Source organism: Macaca thibetana, chromosome 7 (assembly GCF_024542745.1).
Source record: "Macaca thibetana thibetana isolate TM-01 chromosome 7, ASM2454274v1, whole genome shotgun sequence".
Lineage (NCBI taxonomy): Eukaryota > Metazoa > Chordata > Mammalia > Primates > Cercopithecidae > Macaca > Macaca thibetana.
The window spans coordinates 126,310,867-126,329,455 of NC_065584.1; the positions used below are offsets into that span (position 1 = coordinate 126,310,867).

The following is an 18,589-nucleotide window of genomic DNA, read 5'->3' on the forward strand; positions in this document are numbered from 1 at the left end:
GCCACCCCAGAATCTTCTCCAAACACTGGCACGCTTGCCCTTCCCTGGACCAGCCAGCCTCCTAGAGTAAGCGTGGGAGTGGATTCCAGAGCTGACAGGCGCTGCAGCAGCTGTGGGTAAGGGGGTGGGAATTGCCTCGACTCTCATAACCCAACTCTGCATCTGTCAGCTGGTCTAGCGACCCCAGCCCTGGGCTAGAGACAGCAGAAGAAATGGCTGTCCTGGTAGCCTCAGGAGCCACCGTGTCCAGGACAAGGCCTGTCTTATCAGCAACACATCATCTAAATCATATACTGGGCCCTGCAGGACTGAGAGCAGATGGTTACACTGGAGACCACAGCCGTGGCTGCCACCGCTTGTGGTATGAGCCCTCCAGGCACACAGCTGTATATGCATGTGCATGTCTAGGCTCATCCTGGCATGGGGCCCATGCACGGAGGATGTGCCTGTCTCCAGTGCCGCCTCCATTTTCACCTAACCCCAGGTGTCCCCTCCCCCCGGAGAGCCTGAAGCCCTCTGGTTTGGAGGGGAAGGAGATGTGGGGGAGGGGGTTGAGCATCGAAATGATGCTGGGATCTACAAGGAGGGACCGAGGAGCCAGGTAAGAGCCACCTGCCCTATACATCACTTTCGCATCTCCTCCTCCCTCGCCTGCAGTCCAGGACATAGTGGCCCTCTCCATTGCCGGGGAGTGGGGATTGGGGAAAGCAGGGGAGGACCAGCTAGAGAACGGGTTGGAACAAGGGTGGGGCAGGGTCTGGCCGTCCTGCCAACGTGCTGTGCCTTGGAGAACAGAGAGGAGGGAGGAAAGTGAGGAGGTCCTGGGCCGCCAGGAAACAAACCCAGGCAGGCTCTCAGCACCGGGCAGAGGGAAACCTGGCTGCCCCTCCTCCAAGCAGCCAAGCACGAGGGGCACAGGGAGCCCAGGCAGCTTTGTCTACAGGGCCCCCACACTGTGGAGGGCATGGAGTGAGCCCTGGGAGGGGAGCGCTGTTGAGTCTGTGGAAATCTGGGCCTTGTGGCCTGGATTCCTCTCAGCTGAGAGTGGGCATAGGCAGCTGAGTGTTCAGTAGTATTTCCCCACAGCCCAACAGAGACAGTCTGAGGCCCAGAATCTCAAGCTTCAGTGGGCAGCACCTGCCAGCCACTGAAGCCCAGGGCTCCCCGCCCAGGTGTGTCCCACCTGAGTAGACGTCCAGGCCGGGCATCCTTGGTCGCACACTCATTCGGAGAGCTGACAGGTTTGGCTTTGAGTTCCGGGCTCAGACTCTGGGCTGCAGAACAAGGGAATAACCACTGTTAGCCCGGCCCAGACCATCTGCAGGCGCCAGGTCTGGCTGCTCCTTCCTCCAGCTTCTGGAGGCTCAGCACAGCCTTGGGCAGCCTGGCCATGCCAGGCCCCTCCCACGTGGGGGTGCAGGGTGGGCTGAGCACTCGTGGGCAGGTTTTTCCCCCATGCGTCCTGCCTCTTAGAAAACTCCTCGCAGGTGAGTTAAGAAAGGCTGAGCCTTTCTTAGGAGGTGGGGGATTCTGGAATGCCGAACAACTCAAGATCCCTTTGGGCTTCTGGAAAGACAGACTCTTGAGAGGAGAGTCCAGGGGAACCAGAGACAGAGCTAGGATCCCAGACACATTTTCGGAACACACTGTGTCCACATGGAGCCTCAGCAGAGCACGCTGACCATGGAAGAAAGTGGTCCAAGGGGTTGTCTATATATTCCTCCAAGTAGAACCTGGCTTGCTTACTGTCAAGGTGGTGACATTCAAAGTTGTCTGAGGACTAGAAGGTTAAAGAAGCCCCCAGGTCAGACAGAACAGAGCCTGGAAAGTCCCTGGAGGAACAGTCCATGAGGATCTTGGCAGGAAGGGCTTGGGGTAGTCTCAGAATGGCCGACCCCAAAAGGGGCAGAGCAGGACCAGGACACAGCTTGTGGGTCAAAACTGGCCCCATCTCTGCTGCTAATTAGCTGTGTGATCTTGGGCAAGTTGCTTAACCTCTCTGGGACCTAAATTCTTTGAGAAAAAACAGTAAGTCCAACTTACCTCTCGGGGGTTAGAGATGCTAACTGTGAAACCTGAGGATGCATAAAACGCTAGGGGCCCAGGAGCTTAGGGCCCAGGGAGTCGGCCGCCCTCCCCGCATCCTTCCCCTGAAGCCCACCTGCAGTGCTGCCCAGGGCTCGCCACCAGCTCTCAGCCTGCTCTTCAGACGGTGCTGCAAACAGGATCTCTTCCCCACTGGTCAGCCTGGCACCCACACAGACCGGTCAAACTCTCCACTGTCCCTTTGGGGTCCCCCACGCTTCCAGCCCCCACTGAGCCAGGTGGCTGCTGGGGGCCATGCCGGAGTCCATGTTTCTCCCCTCACCTTAAGGAGAATGTGTGTTTCCCGCCGTGGCAGCCCCGCAGCCTCTCACACCGGGCTCCTGTGAGGTCAAGGAGGGCCAGGCAAGCTACTTTCTGAGGAGAGATGAGAGGCAGGGGTCACTGCGGCCATCTCAGCTTTTCCCTGTGTGGTCCCTCCGTCCTGGGGCCCCTCTGCCTTGTCTCCCAGCACCCTGATGTCTGCATCTCCCCCACCCCGCCTGGTACCTCCTCTGCCATCCTCTCATCCAGGAACAGGCTCAGGGAGTTGCCCTGCAAGGTCCCACGGCAGCTGTCCCAGGAGCTTGAGCTGGGCTGTGGAGGGGAGGCAGGAAGGCCACATGAGCCATGTGCAGAAGGGAAGTTGGAGCTAGGGCCTGCCCGTGCCTCGCCATGTGTGTGGAGCCTCCCAGGAAAAGCAATGGATTGGACCAAAGTCCCTATGGGGAAAGGGAAGCCACAGAGGGGCTCTGATAGGGGAAACCAAGCAGAAGGGGAAGAGCAGGCCGGGAGGAGGAATCCCAGCACCTCCTGGGTGGGGGCGGACGCTGGGAAGGGCCCCAAGGAGAAAACTGCCTGGATAGCATGGTGGGGGGTGGCATCTGCCCAAGGTCACAGGGCAAGGGTGCCAAGCCCAGATGGCTCTTCCCAGCCCCTCAAGTTTTACTGCAAGTGGGGGCTGCCTGGAGAAGGAATCTCCAGGCACTTACCTGCCTCCCGCCAGGCAGCAGGTGCTGCTTGAACTCCAAAGGCCCCTCCATGGTGGGGGCACCCTTTGAATCCTGAAAATGCAAGATGGGGCCCAGAAATGTCAGGACCAGCACCCTCAGGAAGGTGGATGAGGCACCCACTGCCCCCGCTCTCTTTATTCCTCCCACCCAAGTACTAACCAGGCCCGACCCTGCTTAGCTTCCAAAATCAGATGAGATCGGGCATGTTCAGGGTGGCATGGCTGTAGAGAGCCCTCTTTATTCCTAATGACCTTCAGCTCCTGTGCCCAGGGCTCCCAGCACTGGCTCCAGGGTGTGGGCCCTCACCCCCACAGCCCCAGCCCCACTGCATACTCCAGGGAGACCACCGTTGGGAGTGCCTGCAGCCCCAGGGGGATACCTGCCTGGGGGCCCCTCGTCTCAGCCAGCTGCGCTCCTGGCCCCCGGTGTCCAGAGGGCCTCCACTGAAAGGACGTCAGCGAGCTGCCGGCTCTCCCAGGTTTCAGCTCCTGTGGCTGCAGCAGGAGCTCCTGTTCCATCTTGGGGAGTGTGGCAAGATGGGCAAGGTGAGCCAGGTCAGGGAGACCAGCCACGCCTCGGGCTCCCGTCTACCTCCCCTCCGCCATCCCTCCCGGTCAGAGGGGGCCTGCCTCCCCCTCACTAGCTTTCAGCTTTGGCTCTGGAGGCTCGCACCCAGTCCACCATGGTGCCTCTCCCACCACCGCAGCTGGCCAGGGAAAGGAGTGGGTGAGGCAGGGTGAGGGCTCAGTGCCCTGGAGACCCTGACTTGCAGGCTGAGAGGGACTGTTCCCCCACCAGCCCTCAGCCCCTAGCTGAGGCACTCTTCACCTCTGTCTTCTGCATTTGGGCAAACTTCTCTTCCTGGGCTGCCAGCAGCTTTTCTAAGTCCTGGTGTCTGTGTAGCAGCAACTCCACATCTGACACTGAGTGCTGGGAAGAAGCACGTTCGGGTGAGGCCCAGCTCGGGGGGCGCCTGGAGCCTGGTAGCCAGTGAAGGGGCAGGACCCCCACTCACCCCATAGTCGGGCTTCAGCAGGAGGCCTTCCCGGCAGGCCAGCCAGGCCTCAGCCTGCTCCAGCCTCTGCCGAAGCTTCTGCAGACCCCAGCTCTCGGCACAGCGTTGCCGGCGCAGGGCCCAGGCCTCCTCCAGCTCCTGCAGCCGCCCTTCCAGCTCCTGCAGACATCCTGTCACCTGGCGGGGAGGGGCTGCTAGGGGTGACAGCTTGGGTAGGGCTCCCACCCCGGGCAAGGCAGGGCAGGGCTGGAGAGCCAAGTGTTAATGGACGTGCAGAGGGAAGGCTGTGAGACCCGCACCTGCCCCTTCCCAGCCTCTCTCCCTGCCTGCGCCCAGCCTTCCTGGCCTGCTGGTTTCCATGCCTGTGAGGGGCCCTGAGGCCTTTGGCAATCAGGCTGCATCCCCAGCCCAACCCCAGGCCCACCCTCTGTGTTCACACCTCCGGGGACATGAAGTGGCTGTTGTCCACCAGCTGCTGTCCTTCCTGCCGCAGGTCCTGGGCTTGAAGGTGGCACTCCCTGATTTCCTGCCCCAGCTCTTCATGCTGCCCAAGGAGCTGCTCAGCCCCCACCACATCCTCAGCCAGCTCCTCGGAGGATGCCAGCTCCTGCCTCTCCCGTGCCCATGCTCTGTAGGTCAGGGAAGGGAGCTGTTGTCAGGGCTGGCTGGGGAGCGGGGGAGGGCATGGGCAGGGGAGGGAGGGTCCAGCTCCCTGAAGAGCCAGGATACCCCCACCCCACAGGGCAGAGCTGAGCCAGCAGCCGAGGTAGGACACCTACAGCAGTTCCTGGCAGCGCCCGAGGAAGGCATGGCCCTGTGCAGCCTGCGCCAGCCACTGGCCTCGCTCCTGGGCCTTTGCCTGCAGAGTGGCCCAGGCCTCCTGCACCTTGGCCAGGCCCCCTGGAGCCGCAGGATGTAGCTGGCCCAGTCGGCAGGCCTCCGTCTGCACCCGTGCCACCTCCTTCTCCATAGCTGCCAGCTCTCTCTGCAACCAGAGCATGAGATCAGGCCTCAGTCCCCACACTGAGCCGACGCGTGCTCTCCATTCAGGAGCACCAGGCCTCTCTGAGGAGCCACCTCCACTCTGCTGCATAACCTGGGCCAAGTCCCAGGGCCCCTCAGGGAAGGATCTGGGTTTCTGGAGAGGAGGCTGAAGCAGGCTGGGGTGGGAGCACCTTGGGGGAGGACTGAGATAGGTCCCCCTCAGCCACCACCTTTGGGCAGGGACAGACAGGCAGGCTGCAGGGTGTGGGGGCCTCACCTCCAGGCGCCTGTGCTGTTGCTGCAGGGTCCACACAGACGACAGGCTGTGGCCTCCGTCCTCTCCCTTCATCAGGGCCGTTTTCTCCTGCATCCTTCCCCAGAGCTCGGCTGCTGCCTGCTCAAAGCTGTGGATCTCATGGGCTGCAGCCAAGTTCTGGGAGAGGAGAAAGGACCTGCTCAGGGCTGTTCTCTGCTCCCAGGACTCCTTTCTCCCTGGAGACATGGCCTCCTGGGCCACCTCCTTTTGAGCAAGGAGGACCATGGGGCTTGATGTGTCCCCAGGTTCAGAAACCATCCTCCATGCTGCGACCCTCAGTGAACAGGACGATGTGGGTCTTGTGGCAGGCCAGCGGGTGGGGAGGGCGGGCAGAGGAGAGGGCCTCATGTGCATCTCAGGGAAAGGCAGACACGAGGTGTTGGGTCCATGTGAGAGAGCAGGCTGGTTCTCGGGGATCCAGCTGACCCTGGCAGTACCACCTGTAGTGCCTCGCATGCGACTGGGAGACAGGTCAGCTTAGGAGGCAGCCCCAGCCCAGGACCTACAGAGATGGAATGTCCTGGGAGAAACCTGAGCGGGTGAGGGAGAAGGCGCATTCACTCGCGGCCAGCAGGGTGTGTGTCTTGTGGGAACCAAAGCCTGTGCTAGGGAGGGCTTAGAGGGATTTTTTGAAGACTCTGAGACCCCCTAGCTCGGCCCGGCCTGTGGTTACCCACCTCTGTGCGGGCTTTTATTGCTTGGTCCAGCCTCTCCCAAGCGGCCTCAATGCGGCTCCTCTGGGCTTGGATGTGGGGATAGCGCCTGGGTGCGCCCCGCTCCAGGGTGCCTGCCAGCTTCCTCAGGGCATGCACCTTGGCCTGGCCCAGGCTCTGAACTTCCTTTCTGAAAGCATCAAACTTCTCTTCCAGCACCTGCAAAGGTGTGAGGCCCGGCAGGGTCACTCGAGATGGTATCATGAGCTCTCAAAGTTCATGAAGAGCTCAGCAGACCGATGGCTCTGCAGGTCCCTCAGCCCTGATTCTGGAACCATCGGGATCCTCCCTAGGACACCCTCTCCAAGCTCCTCTCTGCTGACTCCCCAGCAACCCTTTCATCCCAAGGCAGGCCTTCCTCGGCCTCTGCCCGCTGCCCACGAGGTTTGCTCAGGAGTGACTCACCTTGACGCCCTCCAGGTCCTGCCCATAGTCCTGGGACTCAGCGGTGGCCGCCTTGGTGGTCAGCCAGGCGTCGAGGAGCAGGGTCTCTCGATCCAGCTGGTGTAGCTGCAGCTGCTCCTGCAGGCCATGCCCCCTGGCCTCCACCCTCCGCAGCAGCTCTGCGTGGGCCTCCCGAACTGCCTGCAGCTGGGCTAGCACCCTGGGGCTGCAGGAAGACAGCGACAGCCTGGACTGCAGCCCTTCCTCTCCAGGCTGGAGCAGTCTCCTGCCACCTCTGTAGGGGCTTCTCTCTGCTCCTCCCAGATGCGTGGCTCCCCCCGCACCTGTCTGGGTTCTTCCTGCTCCCCAGGAGTGCTGCTGTCTGCTGCAGCCGCTCGAGGCGTGGGCTGAATGCTTCCAGGTCTCTCTGCGTGGCCTCCAGCCGCCGCAGAAGGGCCTGTGTGGCCTCAGCACTGTGGCCCATGTCCTCGCTGTCCAGGACGTGGCCGCGCTCGGCCAGCCAGGATCCCGCCTCCAGGAGCTGGGGTGACAGAGTGGAGATTTGTTTTCCCGAGGCACTCTCCAGGGCTCAGGATTTACAGCCACGATTCTCAGCCTGGCCGCACATGGGAATCACCTGGGAGCTGTCGCGCTCCCTCGGCCTGGCCCCACTCCTAAGCAGCCTCATCTGGTCCGAAACAGCCAGGGAGGCAGTGCTTTGTAAAGGGTCCAGGTGATTTTTTTCCATGCAAAATAGATGCTTTATTCTTGGTTCATAGGCATAGATTTTGTTTTTGTCACTTGATAAATAAAACCAAGTTTTAGCAAATATTCCTTGCAGTGTTTCTCCCTTTCATTTATTAGCCTATTTACTTCATTTACTTCAGTTTTTCTTCCTTTCCAATTGTATTCACCATTCTGAAGTAATTGAGGTATAATCATCCAGGGAAGGTTCCAAGTGATTCTCATGTAAAGCCCTTTTTGAGAACCACTGGTCTAGAGGGAAAAAACACAGCCAGCAGCTGTGTTCTGGGACACACGTGGAAGGAAGCCTTTGTGGGCAGGAGACCACTGAGTGGAGGAGATGAAAGGTGCCCAGGCCCGGAGCCCTGGAGTTACCTCCCGGCTGCACTCGCCCTGGGTTCCAGGCCCGCCCGCTGTGCCCTGCCCATCACTCCCCTCACCTCAGTCAGAAACTGCTGGGCCTCCTGAGCCTGCTGCAGCAGAAGCCGCCTCCGTGCCGCCTCCGCCCGCAGGTGGGCCATGGCCTTCTCCAGCTGCTGCACCCGGGCGGCCACCTCATGGGCGGCAAAGTGCCCTGCCTGCACCAGCTTGTGCCCAGTGCCCAGCACCACCCGGGTCAGAGCCTCATGGCTGTTCATCTCACTCTCCAGGTTCTGTGGGGGAGGAGGCAGGAGGATGGGGAGGAGGCAGGAGGATGGGGAGGAGGCAGGAGGATGGGGAGGAGGCAGGAAGATGGGGAGGAGGCAGGAAGATGGGGAGGAGGCAGGAGGATGGGGAGGAGGCAGGAGGATGGGGAGGAGGCAGGAGGATGGGGAGGTTGCTGACCCTTGGGGGACTCCCACAGTTGTGCTTGAAGCTTCATAGGACCCCACTAACTTGTCTCCAAGGAGTCCCCTGTCCCCATGACCCCCAAAGAATCCAGAGTACTCCAAAAGCCCCCACAGGCAGAGTTCCTGGCTGGGCCACAGAGTGCCATTTCCTTGGCTGAGGAGCCCCGCTCACATGCGAGGGCCGGCCCTCCCCTCCCCGGGTGGGCCCATACCTGGTGCTGCTCCTGCAGGTGCCGCACCGCACTCAGGCTCTGGCCATAGTCCTGGGCAGTGGCCAGAGGCAGCTTCTCCTGCACCCAGGCCATTTCCTCATCGGCGTCCCTGAAGAACTGCAAGAGGAGGCTCCGGGCTTCCAGGGCCGTCCTGCGCTCCTGCAGGGGCTCCCTCAGGCTCTTGAACCTGCAGTGATGGAGGGTGGGACCCAGGGAGGCAGGGACCACGGGTGTCAGTATTAGGGATACCTGGTGACACAGATCACCCAGTTGTGGCCCTCCCTATGGGCAGTGGGAGAAAGTGAGAAGACATCAGCTAGAGGGCAGGGGTGGCAGTCCCTCTAGGAAGGCAGGGAAGAGAAGCTGAGGGCACAGGCGGATCTACCTCTGAAGCAGCCGCTGGGCCTGCTCTTCCACATCTTGGGCAAGGCAGTGGCCTTCCCTCACGAAGGCCTGGGCCTGGCCCAGCAGTGCCTCAGCCTGCCTGGCCTTCTTGTCCACTGCTGCCTCCAGCTCCCTCTGTGTGCCTAGGAGCTCGCCCACCCCAGGCAGGGCCTGGCCCCCAATGGGGGCTCTCAGCTCAACCTCGATGGGCTCCAGCCAGTTCTCCAGTTCCTCCATGCTCCGCCGCAGACGCAGGGCCTAGGGTAGAAAGCAAGGTTGGCAGGAGGGGAGAGGCCCGGAGCCCGGCCAGCCACCCCACGGCCCACACAAGCTCACCTCGCAGGCATTCTGGAGCTTGGCCACCTTCTTCTGGAAGTTGTCTTGCAGCTCACCCCAGAGGGCTCCCAGCTCCTGCAGTTGCTCCTGGATGGCCTCCGAGGCTGGGTGGCCCCCCTGCAGCAGCCTCTGTCCCTCCTGCAGCCACAACATGAAACACCCCTTGTGGACTGAGGACTGCTGGTACCAGGGCACTTGTGTCGACTCTGACCACCAGCACCACGGCTGCAGAGTCCCTGCAGGCCAGCTGCATGATCTTGAGCAACTTTCTTTACCTAAGCCTCATTTTCCTCATCCGTATCATAGAGAAAATCATGGTTATTTTGTTTAAATAAGTCATGTAAAATACTTAGCAGGGTGACTTATATCAGAGGGAGCCAGCCTGGGTCAGGATCTGCCTTTGCAGGTGGAAAAGAGAATGTTTAAAGAAGTGCCATGCTGGGCACAGTGGCTCATTCCTGTAATCCCGGCACTCTGGGAGGCTGAGGCAGGTGGATCACCTGAGCTCAAGAGTTTGACACCAGCCTGGGCAACATGGCGAAACCCCTTCTCTACCAAAAATACAAAGAAGTAGCCGGATGTGGTGGCACGGGCCTGTGATCCCAGCTACTTGGGAGGCTGAGCTGGGAAGATCACTTAGCCTGAGAGGTGGAGGTTGCAGTGAGCCGAGATCTTGCCACTGCACTCCAGCCTGGGCGATAGAGCAAGACCTGTCTCCAAAAAACTGGCTATGTTTTGACTCCTTCACTCACAGGACTGCTGGCTATATCCTGTTCACATCAAAATGTTATCTTTAAAATTACTGAAAAGGTGTCATTTTTGGAGAGTGTGCCCCCACCCCGGGGAAGCAATTGCTTCTCACTACACTTCTGCCTACACAACCGCTTAGCCAGGTGCCTGCACACAGAAAGTACCAGATAACATTGGCCACCGTTACTGTGGTTCAGCACCAGCTCTGGAGCACCGTCCTGTGCTCTTCCTGCCCGCAGGGCCTCACCCGCTGCAGCTCCTGCTGTTGGTGCCTGCTCGCGTCCAGCTCCGCCTGGAAATTCTGCTGCTTCCGTAACTGCGCTGGCAGCGTGGCTGTGTCCAGCAAACCCTCCTCCAGGGCCACCACGTTCTTCTCCCTCAGCCACGCGGCCACCTGGGCACATGGGGAGGACAGGCCTGCTGTCCAGGGCTCTCGCCTTCCCCCGACCTCTGGGATGCCCCAGAGGAAGTGTGGCCTTTCCCCGGGTCGACTCCTTCCCCACCGTGACCACCTCCCTCTCCAAGCTAGGCGAACCTCCTGGGAGTCCTGCAGGAAGGCCTGCAGCTGCCGGAGCTCCTCCAGGCGATGGCGGCGGGTCCCGGCTTGCCTGAAGAGCGCCTCCTTCCTGCCAGGAGGAGAGGCTCGTGGGCCTGGGGGCACCCCCGGGGCTGGGTGGGGTGCCCGTTCAGCCTAGGCTTTCTCAGGTATGAATATATTCGGAGTCTGGAGTTTCTTTGGAATAAAGGTCCATTGCACTCCACCTCTGTATATGTGTGTTATGGGCCGGATTTTGTACCCCCGAGTTTTTTTTGGGACAGAGTCTCGCTCTGTCACCCAGGCTGGAGTGCAGTGGCACAATCTTGGCTCACTGCAATCTCCACCTCCTGGGTTCAAGCAATTATCCTGCCTCAGCCTCCCAAGTAGCTGGGACTACAGGCTCATGCCTCCACGCCCAGCTAAATTCTGTATTTTTAGTAGAGGCGGGCTTTCCCCATGTTGGCCAGGTTGGTCTTGAACTCCTGACCTCAAATGATCCACCCACCTCATTCTCCTAAAGTGCTGGGATTACAGCTATTGCACCCGGCCTGTACCCCTGAGTTCTTATGCTGAGGGCCTAACCCCAGAACTGGTTTTGGAGACAGTGTCTTTAAAAGAGGCAATTAAGTGAAAACGAGGTCATATGGGTGGGTCCTAATCCACTGTGACCTTATGTGTCCTTATGAGAGGAGGAAACTGGGGAAGACACAAGTATGGGGGGAAGGCACAGGGCAAAGGCGCCTCTGCCAGAACAGGGAGACCTCCAGAGGAAACTGACTGCTGACACCTGGACCGTGGACCTGCAGCCTCCAGGACTGTGAGAAGAGTGTTTATTCCACAGGTCCCAGCCTCTGGGCCGCAGACCAGCACCAGTCCGCAGCCTGTTAGGAACCAGCTGCACAGAAGTGAGCTGCGGAGCGTGAGTGCCTGAGCTCTGCCTCCCGTCGATCAACTGGCAACAGATTCTCACAGGAGCTGGAACCCTGTTTTGAACTGCGCACACGAGGGATCTAGGTTGCAGGCTCCTTATAAGAATCTAATGCCCAGAGATCTGAGGGGGAACAGTGTCATCCGGAAACCACCTCCCACCCCCTGGGAAAAACTCTTCCACAAAACCGGTCCCTGGTGCCAAAAAGGTTGGGGGATTGCTGGTTTATACCACCCCACCCAGTCTGTGGTATTTTGGTACAGCTGTCTGAATAGGCTAATATACTGTCTAAACCACTTTTTTGATCAGGCATTGCTATTAGCAAGAATTTTTAAAGCAGGACCTCCCTATATATAATATGTAATATCTAACATTTATATAATATTTAATAATTTGATTTATATATTACATACGTACTTCTGTACCAATATCAAGTACAATGCCACATGCACAAAAATAGAAACTGAGATCTATAAAGTAAACAGAAGTTCTAACATCCCTCCCCCCCACCCCACCTCCTCAGGTCCACGAACTCCTGCCCACGCTGGTGTGAGTGTGTGGGGAGGAGCGGGTGCGGAGCGGCTGGACTGAACAGAAATGTGCTCCTGTAGGAGGGAAGAAGCCAGGGGCTAGAAGTCACGGTGGCACTGTGCTGGGGGCAGCTGGGCCTGCCAGGAACCACCTAAGGTGACTGGGGGAGTGGGTGGTGACAGAGGCCAGCAATGTTTGCATTCTGTTAATTCAAAGAACGCCACAGGTACCCAGGTGTGATCCACCTGCAAGAATGGAGAGGGGCTGGCCCCAACCACTGCCAGGACACCAGCACAAGGAGCCACGGCATTTGTGGGTGCTGGTCGGCTCTCTGGGAAGGACAAAAGCCCTCACCAGTCTGGGATCTGGCTTTTGACCCTATCTCCCTTGATCTAAAAGTCTGAGGAGCTGCATGAAGCAGCCAAACCCGACGAGCTTTCACAGGGAAAAAAAACCGCAGAGCTGGGGTCTCATGGGCCGTGCAGGTCACATGCATCTGTGTCTGAACCGGCGTTAGATGAGCTAAGACTTCTGCTAGCCTGCCTGTGGGGCCAGCACCATGCTTTCATCCTCATCACAGCCCTTAGAGCCCGGGATGTGAGGCTCAGCTGCCGTGAGGAGGAACGTGCCCGAGTCCTGCCATTAGTGGGCAGCATAGGGACTCAGGACTGTGGCCCTGGAAGGCTGATGCTTGACCTCTGTACCCTGCCCTTCCGTTTCGTGAGATGGTTTCCTCTTGGTCTCCTAGCATAAGCCTCTCTTTAAACTCCCTTTGATCTCAACTGAATGAAGAAGGAAGTGGGATTTTCCACATGGTGTTTGATGTCCATAACAGGCAGACACATTGCAGGGCCAGGGGCGGTGGGGACCCCCGGCATCTGACCTCAGTCCTTGGAAAAGACTGGTGAGCCTGGGCCAAGCAGCGGAAGGGTAGGAAGGGAAGAACCGGGATGTCAGATGCCTGTGCCAGCCTGCCCACAGCATCCCTCACCCCAGAGCCACCAGTACCTCAGGAGCATGGCCTGGCACCTGCCCAGGGCACTCGGGGCCTCGGGGTGTCCACCCTGGTGCAGGCTGCGGGCCGAGGCCTCCAGAGCGCTGATCTTTCCTGCCTGCACCTCCAGGTCCCGCTCCAGCATCTTCTGCTTCCACAGAAGGGGCTCCGTGGGAGCCAAGGGGTCCTGGTGGGGGTGGGGAACCCAATACTGTCCACGGGGCTGCCCCCTCCCATCCCAGGCTACCTGCCTTCCCACCTAGAACATCCTACCAAATGCACATCCACAGAGCAGCTGCTCCACCCAAATACGTCCCTCGAGGCCGTTCCAGCTTTAGGACAGTGATTCCCAGCCAGGGGAGCATTGGGATAGGGATCAAGAGCCAGAATCTCTGAGGCAGGCAGAGTTTTTTCACATAAGGTGAGCGCTCCCTCCTCTGCACTCCCCCGAGGACTGTTAGTCTCCAATTATCCTCTGAGGTCTCCTATGAGCTACACTTGTCTGCTACAGGGTTGGGGCAGTGGCGGGAAAAGCGAACCTCTAGGCATTTGGGAAGTGAGGAGGGCAGGGGTGAGGCAGTAAGAATGGGTGAGGGCCACAGGCACTCTCGAAGCTCCTGGGTGTTGGCGGTGGGGCCTGCCCACAGCTGCGTGGGAATTGCTCCAGATGACAGGTAAGTAACTGTCCAGTGACAGATGTGGTCCCAAGTGGGGAGATGCCCCAGAAGGGGAGGGTCGCTGGCCTGGGGAGCTCAGGCAGCACTGGCTGGTTTGACCCCGAACGCTGCTCTTGTAAGATCCCCTCCTGCCCATTCCGGCTGGACACCTACCCACAGACCCTCACTGGCTAGGGAGTCTTCCTTGCTGCTAAGCCAATGTTCTATCTTCTCCACGGAGCTCAGAAACAGCTGGGAACAAAGGAAAAGGCAAGAGGCAGTCGGCAGAGGGTCCAGCCACTGCAGGTGGAGTGACCCTTCCGGTGGCACAGGTTGGGGAACCAGGGTCCTGGAAGACAAGAGCGCTGAGTGGTGGGGAAGTCCCTGGCCCAGCAGCCCCTCCAGCCTTAGCCTTGACCAGAGGCTGGGGGTCAGCGCAGGCCGTGTTGGGTGGGGCCAAGATGCAGGCTGGGGATGGGACTGTGCCTGCCTGTAGCTCCAGGGCCTGCTGCAGCTGTAGCTGGTGCTCCTGCCAGGTCCCTTCCAGGCTGCTCAGCTCCTGTTCTAGGCCAGCCAGGGCCTGGCGAATGTCGGGCGTGGAGGGGTGCCCCGCTGTGAGCAGTTGCTGCCCAGTGCTTCGGGCCAGGCTGCTGCTGTCTGTCCAGGAGTCCAGCTCGGCCTGGAACGGGACTGGGCTCAGATCACCGGGGACTGGAAGCAGCCCAGCAGGCAGGAGGAGAGGTGGGGAAGCAGCTGAGGAGTGGGAGGCTGGAGGAGACAGGCAGGGCGGGACACCCAGGAGGCCCAAGAACAAGGGGAGGAGAGGAAAGGGCGGAGGTGAGGGTCTGGGAAAGGCTTGGACCAGCTGCCTGCTCACCTTGCGCTCCTGGTGTTCTTCTAACATACGCCGGGCTTCCACAGGGCTGCGAGGAGTGGGGCTCATGTCCATCTGAGCCCGCAGCCTCTGGGCGCCGACCAGCAATTCATGCAGTGTTGCCTGGAGTTTCTGAGCTTGGTGCAAGGCATCCAGCGCCTCCCTCCTGCCCACAGCGCTCATCAGCTAGTTCCCAGGCCTTCAAACCCCTCTCCCCTGTGCCCACTGGTGTCTTCTGTCCCTTAATCCCCTCAACCACAGGAGGGCCCACGGGCTGGGAGTTACTGGGAGGACAGTAATTTGCAGGCTGGAGAAAGAATCCCAGGGGAACACAAGGGCTGAGGGGAGGTGTGGGGACTGAGATGCCGGAGGATGGGTCGGCAAGGGCAAGGCCTGCGGGGTTCATACCGCTTCTGGGCCCTGTTCTGGAGCTGCCACCAGCTCTCGGCCACCTCCTGCTGCCTGTGCCTGAGGCTGTGGGCTGCCTCAGGGCTTCTCTGGCACAGGCGGCCCACCTCACGCTCTAGGGACTGTGGGGGAAGCCGGGGTCAGACGTTGGGGCAGGGGAGCCCTGGGCCACCCTGGCATCCCATATCCCCTCCTCCCCGCTTCTGCCCAGGGTCCCCCTGAGGAGGTGCCCTGGGCCCAGCTCCACAGCCAGCTGCGCACCTCCACCTGGGCCTGGATGGGGTGCACTTCCCGCTCCAGCTCCTCGTGTTTCCGCAGCAGCCTCTGCACGCTCTCCAGATCCTTCCCGCAGTCCAGGGCCTGGATCAGGGCTTCCTGGGGGAGGGGCACGGCCAGTTACCTGCTGGGCCTTTGCTTCAGCTCCTCCTTCCCGGCAAAGGGCCCGGCCAGCGGCTTCTGTGTGCACAGCAAGCACCCAGCGTGATTTCCCGGCCCTGGCTTTGAGGGCCAGACGTCTCTTCCTTATGTGAGGGGGACGATTCAGAGGAGCAACTCTGGATTTGGAGTCTCCTCTGAGGGAAGAACCTCATGTGTGTGCTGCTTCCCTGTACACTGTCTCATTGGACTCTCATCCCTTGAGGAGTGAGAAAGAAAACAGAGCAAGGATGGACAGACAGGCCTCAGCAGACACCTGTTTCACACGAGGGCTTCCCAGACCGGGTTCTAACTCTGCCAGATTCAGCCTGGGGCTCTGTGGTTGTGAACAGTCCCAAGGCAAACACCCCGAGGGTCTGGGCTTCCTCGGGGACGGGAGGAAACCGAGAGGGTGTTTGCTGGCCTCTGGACCTGCAGTGTGTCTGGGACCAGGATCCGGGGGAGAAAGGAGACAGGGAGGCCCCCTGCTGAGCTTGCAATAGGTCCTTCTATGGTCCTGAGTTGATCCCAAGGGCCAGCCCATCAGATGTCCCTGGTGCAGCCCTGATAGGACCCACCTCCAAGTACCCAGCAGAACAGGAGAGGCCAGTGAGGGGGGAGACACACAGGAGACTCTAGGCAGCGCCCCCTCCCCTGACCGCATCTGCTCACAGACCCTGCCGGGACCCGCTTCCACCACGTACCTTCTCCTGAATCCTCTCGGTGACACTGTCCAGCTCTTGAGACAACGTGTGTATTTCCAGGGCCCCTTCGAGCCGCTGCTGGTATTGGAGCAGGTTGCCATGGAAACTCGCCCACCTGGCCGAGGGGTGGTGGTGTAATGTGGAGCCCGAGGCGGCCCTCCATCCCTCTCCCGGCCCCTCGGTTCTCCCCAGCCTGGGACTGGCCTGCTGTTGAGCTGGCTTCGCCGCTGGCAGATGATCTTGACTTCCTCAGGGTCCCGGTTCTTGAGTTGCAGTGACAAGTCACTGATGCTCCTGATGCGGGCATCGCCCACTGTGTCCTGCAGGGGAGGTGCGGGTGAGGGCACTGGCACCCCCCACGCAGAGCCCCTTCTTCCCACCTCAGCGGGCACTGGGAGCATGCCTGGGCCCCAGAGCATGAGGAACAGCATGTTTGGGCAGTGGGAGGAACTGCTTCCTGCTTCCTCTACTGTGGCAGGTGACTGAGGTCACCCCGTCCAGGTGAAGTGAACAAGATCGGCTTGGAGCCTGCAGCCCAATTGCAAATACATTTGCCAATTTTATTTCCCTGTACACCACATAAGAGAAATAGATGTTTGGTGTGTGTCTGTGTAAGGGGGCGGGTGTGGGACGAGGAGGAGACGCTGAGACGCTGAAACAGTCACACTGAAGGCGGGCGCTGATTATCCACTGCATCCAGGCATATGTCTCATGTTTTTAAGATTTTTTGAAATAATTATAGATGCACAGGAAATTGCACGAGTCCCGCAGAGAGGTCCATGTGCCCTTCCCCAGCTTCCCTTATAGCAGCATCCTATATAAGGATAACATTAAAACCACAAAGCTGACATTGGTATATTACTACCAACTAGACCAGACTTCATTCAGATTTTATCAGTTTTTGCAAGTATGCATCTGTGTGTGGTAGAGGGGGATAGGTCTACGAAGTTTTATCACAGCTGGAGATTCACGTATCTGCAACCATGCACATGCTCTCTTACCTCTGAGGTGGGTGCTACCCCCATTCTAAAGAGGAAGGAGCGAAGGCAAGAGGAGGGAGCCTGCCCGAGGGCACGGGAGTAGCAGGCATGGAGCCCACACAATGCCCTACAGCCCACACTCTTTCCCTGCTCTCAACTGGATTTTCAGTGAGGGATGCATGGCCAACTCTACCCAGCAAGGCCCCCTCACCCCGGTCGAGGTTCCTCGGAACTCGCGAAGCCGCCGTCGGAGCTTCAGGCAGTGCTCCAGGTCCTGGCCCAGGTCACCAACATTCACCATCACCTCCTGTGAAGGCCGAGGGTGGGGAGGGAGCGCTCTGAGCACCAACCCAGGCTCCTGGCACCTGCTGCTGGGGCTCCCTCCTGTCAAGGGAGGGCTCCTCCCCCCATTTCTCAGCTCCCCCCGCTGGCTGGGGCTACACCTTCTCCTGGATCCAGGCCTCTGTGAGGTCCACTCTCTGCAGGAACTCCAGGAAGTCCCGCCTGTCCTCCAGCTCCTGGCCCCTGAGGGCCACTGCCTGCCTCAGGTCCTCCCAGTGCTTCCGCAGGCCCTGCAGCCGCTGGGAGACCTCTCCCGCTCGAGGGTGGCTCTGTACCAGGAGAGCCTCTCCCTTCTGGAGGGAGAGAGGGGACACAGGACATCTTGCCTGCTGCCCTTCCTCCTAAGACCGACATCACCCCTGGGCCACACTTTGGGGCAGGCATGGGGCTGAGGGCCCGGTTGTTACCTTGGCAATAGAGGTCATGACCTCCTCATGGGCCTGGACTTCAGCCTCAAAGGCCTGGTGTTTCAGCAGGGGCTTCAGCTTATCTCTCAGGTCCCCAGGAGGGATCGGCTTCTTCAGCTGCTGGGCCCATGCCTGGATCCAGTCCTCAGCCTGGTGGGGATGGGACACGAACGCTGATGCTCTGCAGCCTTGGGCCCCAGATGCCACAGGCCTAGCCCTAGCCATTCCCAGGAGGCTGGCCTCAGGGGTAGAGTGGGCAGCACCTGGTCAATGAGCCCTGAAGGTTCTAGCTCCGGAAGACAGAAGACACAAGACGTGCTGCAGGAAGCAGCCGGGCAGGGCCTTGGTGGGGGCTCTCGTTTTGGAGGTGTGGCCCCTACTCCTGGGACCCTGGGCTGCTCTGCTCCCTTCCCTGCCTCTCTTTGCCCTGGCCCTGCTAGAGCTCGGGACACTGGTGGGGTCTCCACACAGAAGGGCTTAGATCCCATGTTCTGAGCTCCAGCACAGCCATCCACTCCCTGAACCTGTTTCTGCCTCACAGTGTTGTGGTGTGAAGGCAGCTGAAAATGGTTGAGTGGTCCTAGTGGAAGGCCCTGGGCTGGGGGTGCCCTCTGACCTGGGTTGCAGCCTGGGTGAAGCTGGCCATCAGCAGGGAGGCGTGCAGGGCGTGTCCCCGGCTCTCCGCCAGCTCCTTCACTCTCGCCCGGCGCTGCAGCAGGGCAGGAAGCAGGTCCTGCACCTGGGCGTGCCGGAGCGTCTTCAGCCGCTCACGCAGGGCTGCCTCCTGTGGGGCAGGGGCACAGCTACTGCTCTCCCACCCTGGGCTGGGGCAGGGTCTGGCCCGCAGGGCTCACAGCCCTTTCCTCAGCCCCGCACGGCTAAGGGGTGTCTGATCCTCCCAGCCACAAGCCAGACCAGTCTGCTCCCCAAGGACCATGTGGTGTGCACAGAGCCGAATGCCCTCCGTGGGTCTCTGCAGTGTGGCCCATCTCACCCTGGGCCCTCTTCTTGAGCCACACATACAACTTGCTCAGTCAACCCCAACCAGGC

General features: G+C 60.1%; 1 protein-coding gene across 1 annotated transcript in view; it reads right to left on the reverse strand.

The window, feature by feature from the left end:
• Nucleotides 1–18,589, reverse strand: part of SPTBN5 (spectrin beta, non-erythrocytic 5) — a 45,253-nt gene that overhangs the window by 519 nt on the left and 26,145 nt on the right. The window contains exons 35-66 of the mRNA XM_050799311.1: nt 18,156–18,323; nt 17,540–17,689; nt 17,234–17,425; nt 17,002–17,097; nt 16,015–16,130; nt 15,811–15,925; nt 14,954–15,067; nt 14,693–14,814; nt 14,288–14,450; nt 13,901–14,089; nt 13,585–13,662; nt 12,769–12,941; nt 10,299–10,389; nt 10,011–10,157; nt 9,014–9,151; nt 8,679–8,935; nt 8,294–8,480; nt 7,692–7,904; nt 6,852–7,048; nt 6,529–6,733; nt 6,088–6,282; nt 5,372–5,527; nt 4,890–5,095; nt 4,550–4,739; nt 4,111–4,287; nt 3,924–4,025; nt 3,479–3,613; nt 3,075–3,146; nt 2,593–2,679; nt 2,369–2,460; nt 2,162–2,247; nt 1,184–1,274 (exon numbers count right to left, since the gene is read on the reverse strand). Coding sequence (XP_050655268.1) covers nt 1,184–1,274; nt 2,162–2,247; nt 2,369–2,460; nt 2,593–2,679; nt 3,075–3,146; nt 3,479–3,613; nt 3,924–4,025; nt 4,111–4,287; nt 4,550–4,739; nt 4,890–5,095; nt 5,372–5,527; nt 6,088–6,282; nt 6,529–6,733; nt 6,852–7,048; nt 7,692–7,904; nt 8,294–8,480; nt 8,679–8,935; nt 9,014–9,151; nt 10,011–10,157; nt 10,299–10,389; nt 12,769–12,941; nt 13,585–13,662; nt 13,901–14,089; nt 14,288–14,450; nt 14,693–14,814; nt 14,954–15,067; nt 15,811–15,925; nt 16,015–16,130; nt 17,002–17,097; nt 17,234–17,425; nt 17,540–17,689; nt 18,156–18,323 — 4,700 coding nt within the window. The remainder of the gene's footprint in view (nt 1–1,183; nt 1,275–2,161; nt 2,248–2,368; nt 2,461–2,592; nt 2,680–3,074; nt 3,147–3,478; nt 3,614–3,923; nt 4,026–4,110; nt 4,288–4,549; nt 4,740–4,889; nt 5,096–5,371; nt 5,528–6,087; nt 6,283–6,528; nt 6,734–6,851; nt 7,049–7,691; nt 7,905–8,293; nt 8,481–8,678; nt 8,936–9,013; nt 9,152–10,010; nt 10,158–10,298; nt 10,390–12,768; nt 12,942–13,584; nt 13,663–13,900; nt 14,090–14,287; nt 14,451–14,692; nt 14,815–14,953; nt 15,068–15,810; nt 15,926–16,014; nt 16,131–17,001; nt 17,098–17,233; nt 17,426–17,539; nt 17,690–18,155; nt 18,324–18,589) is intronic.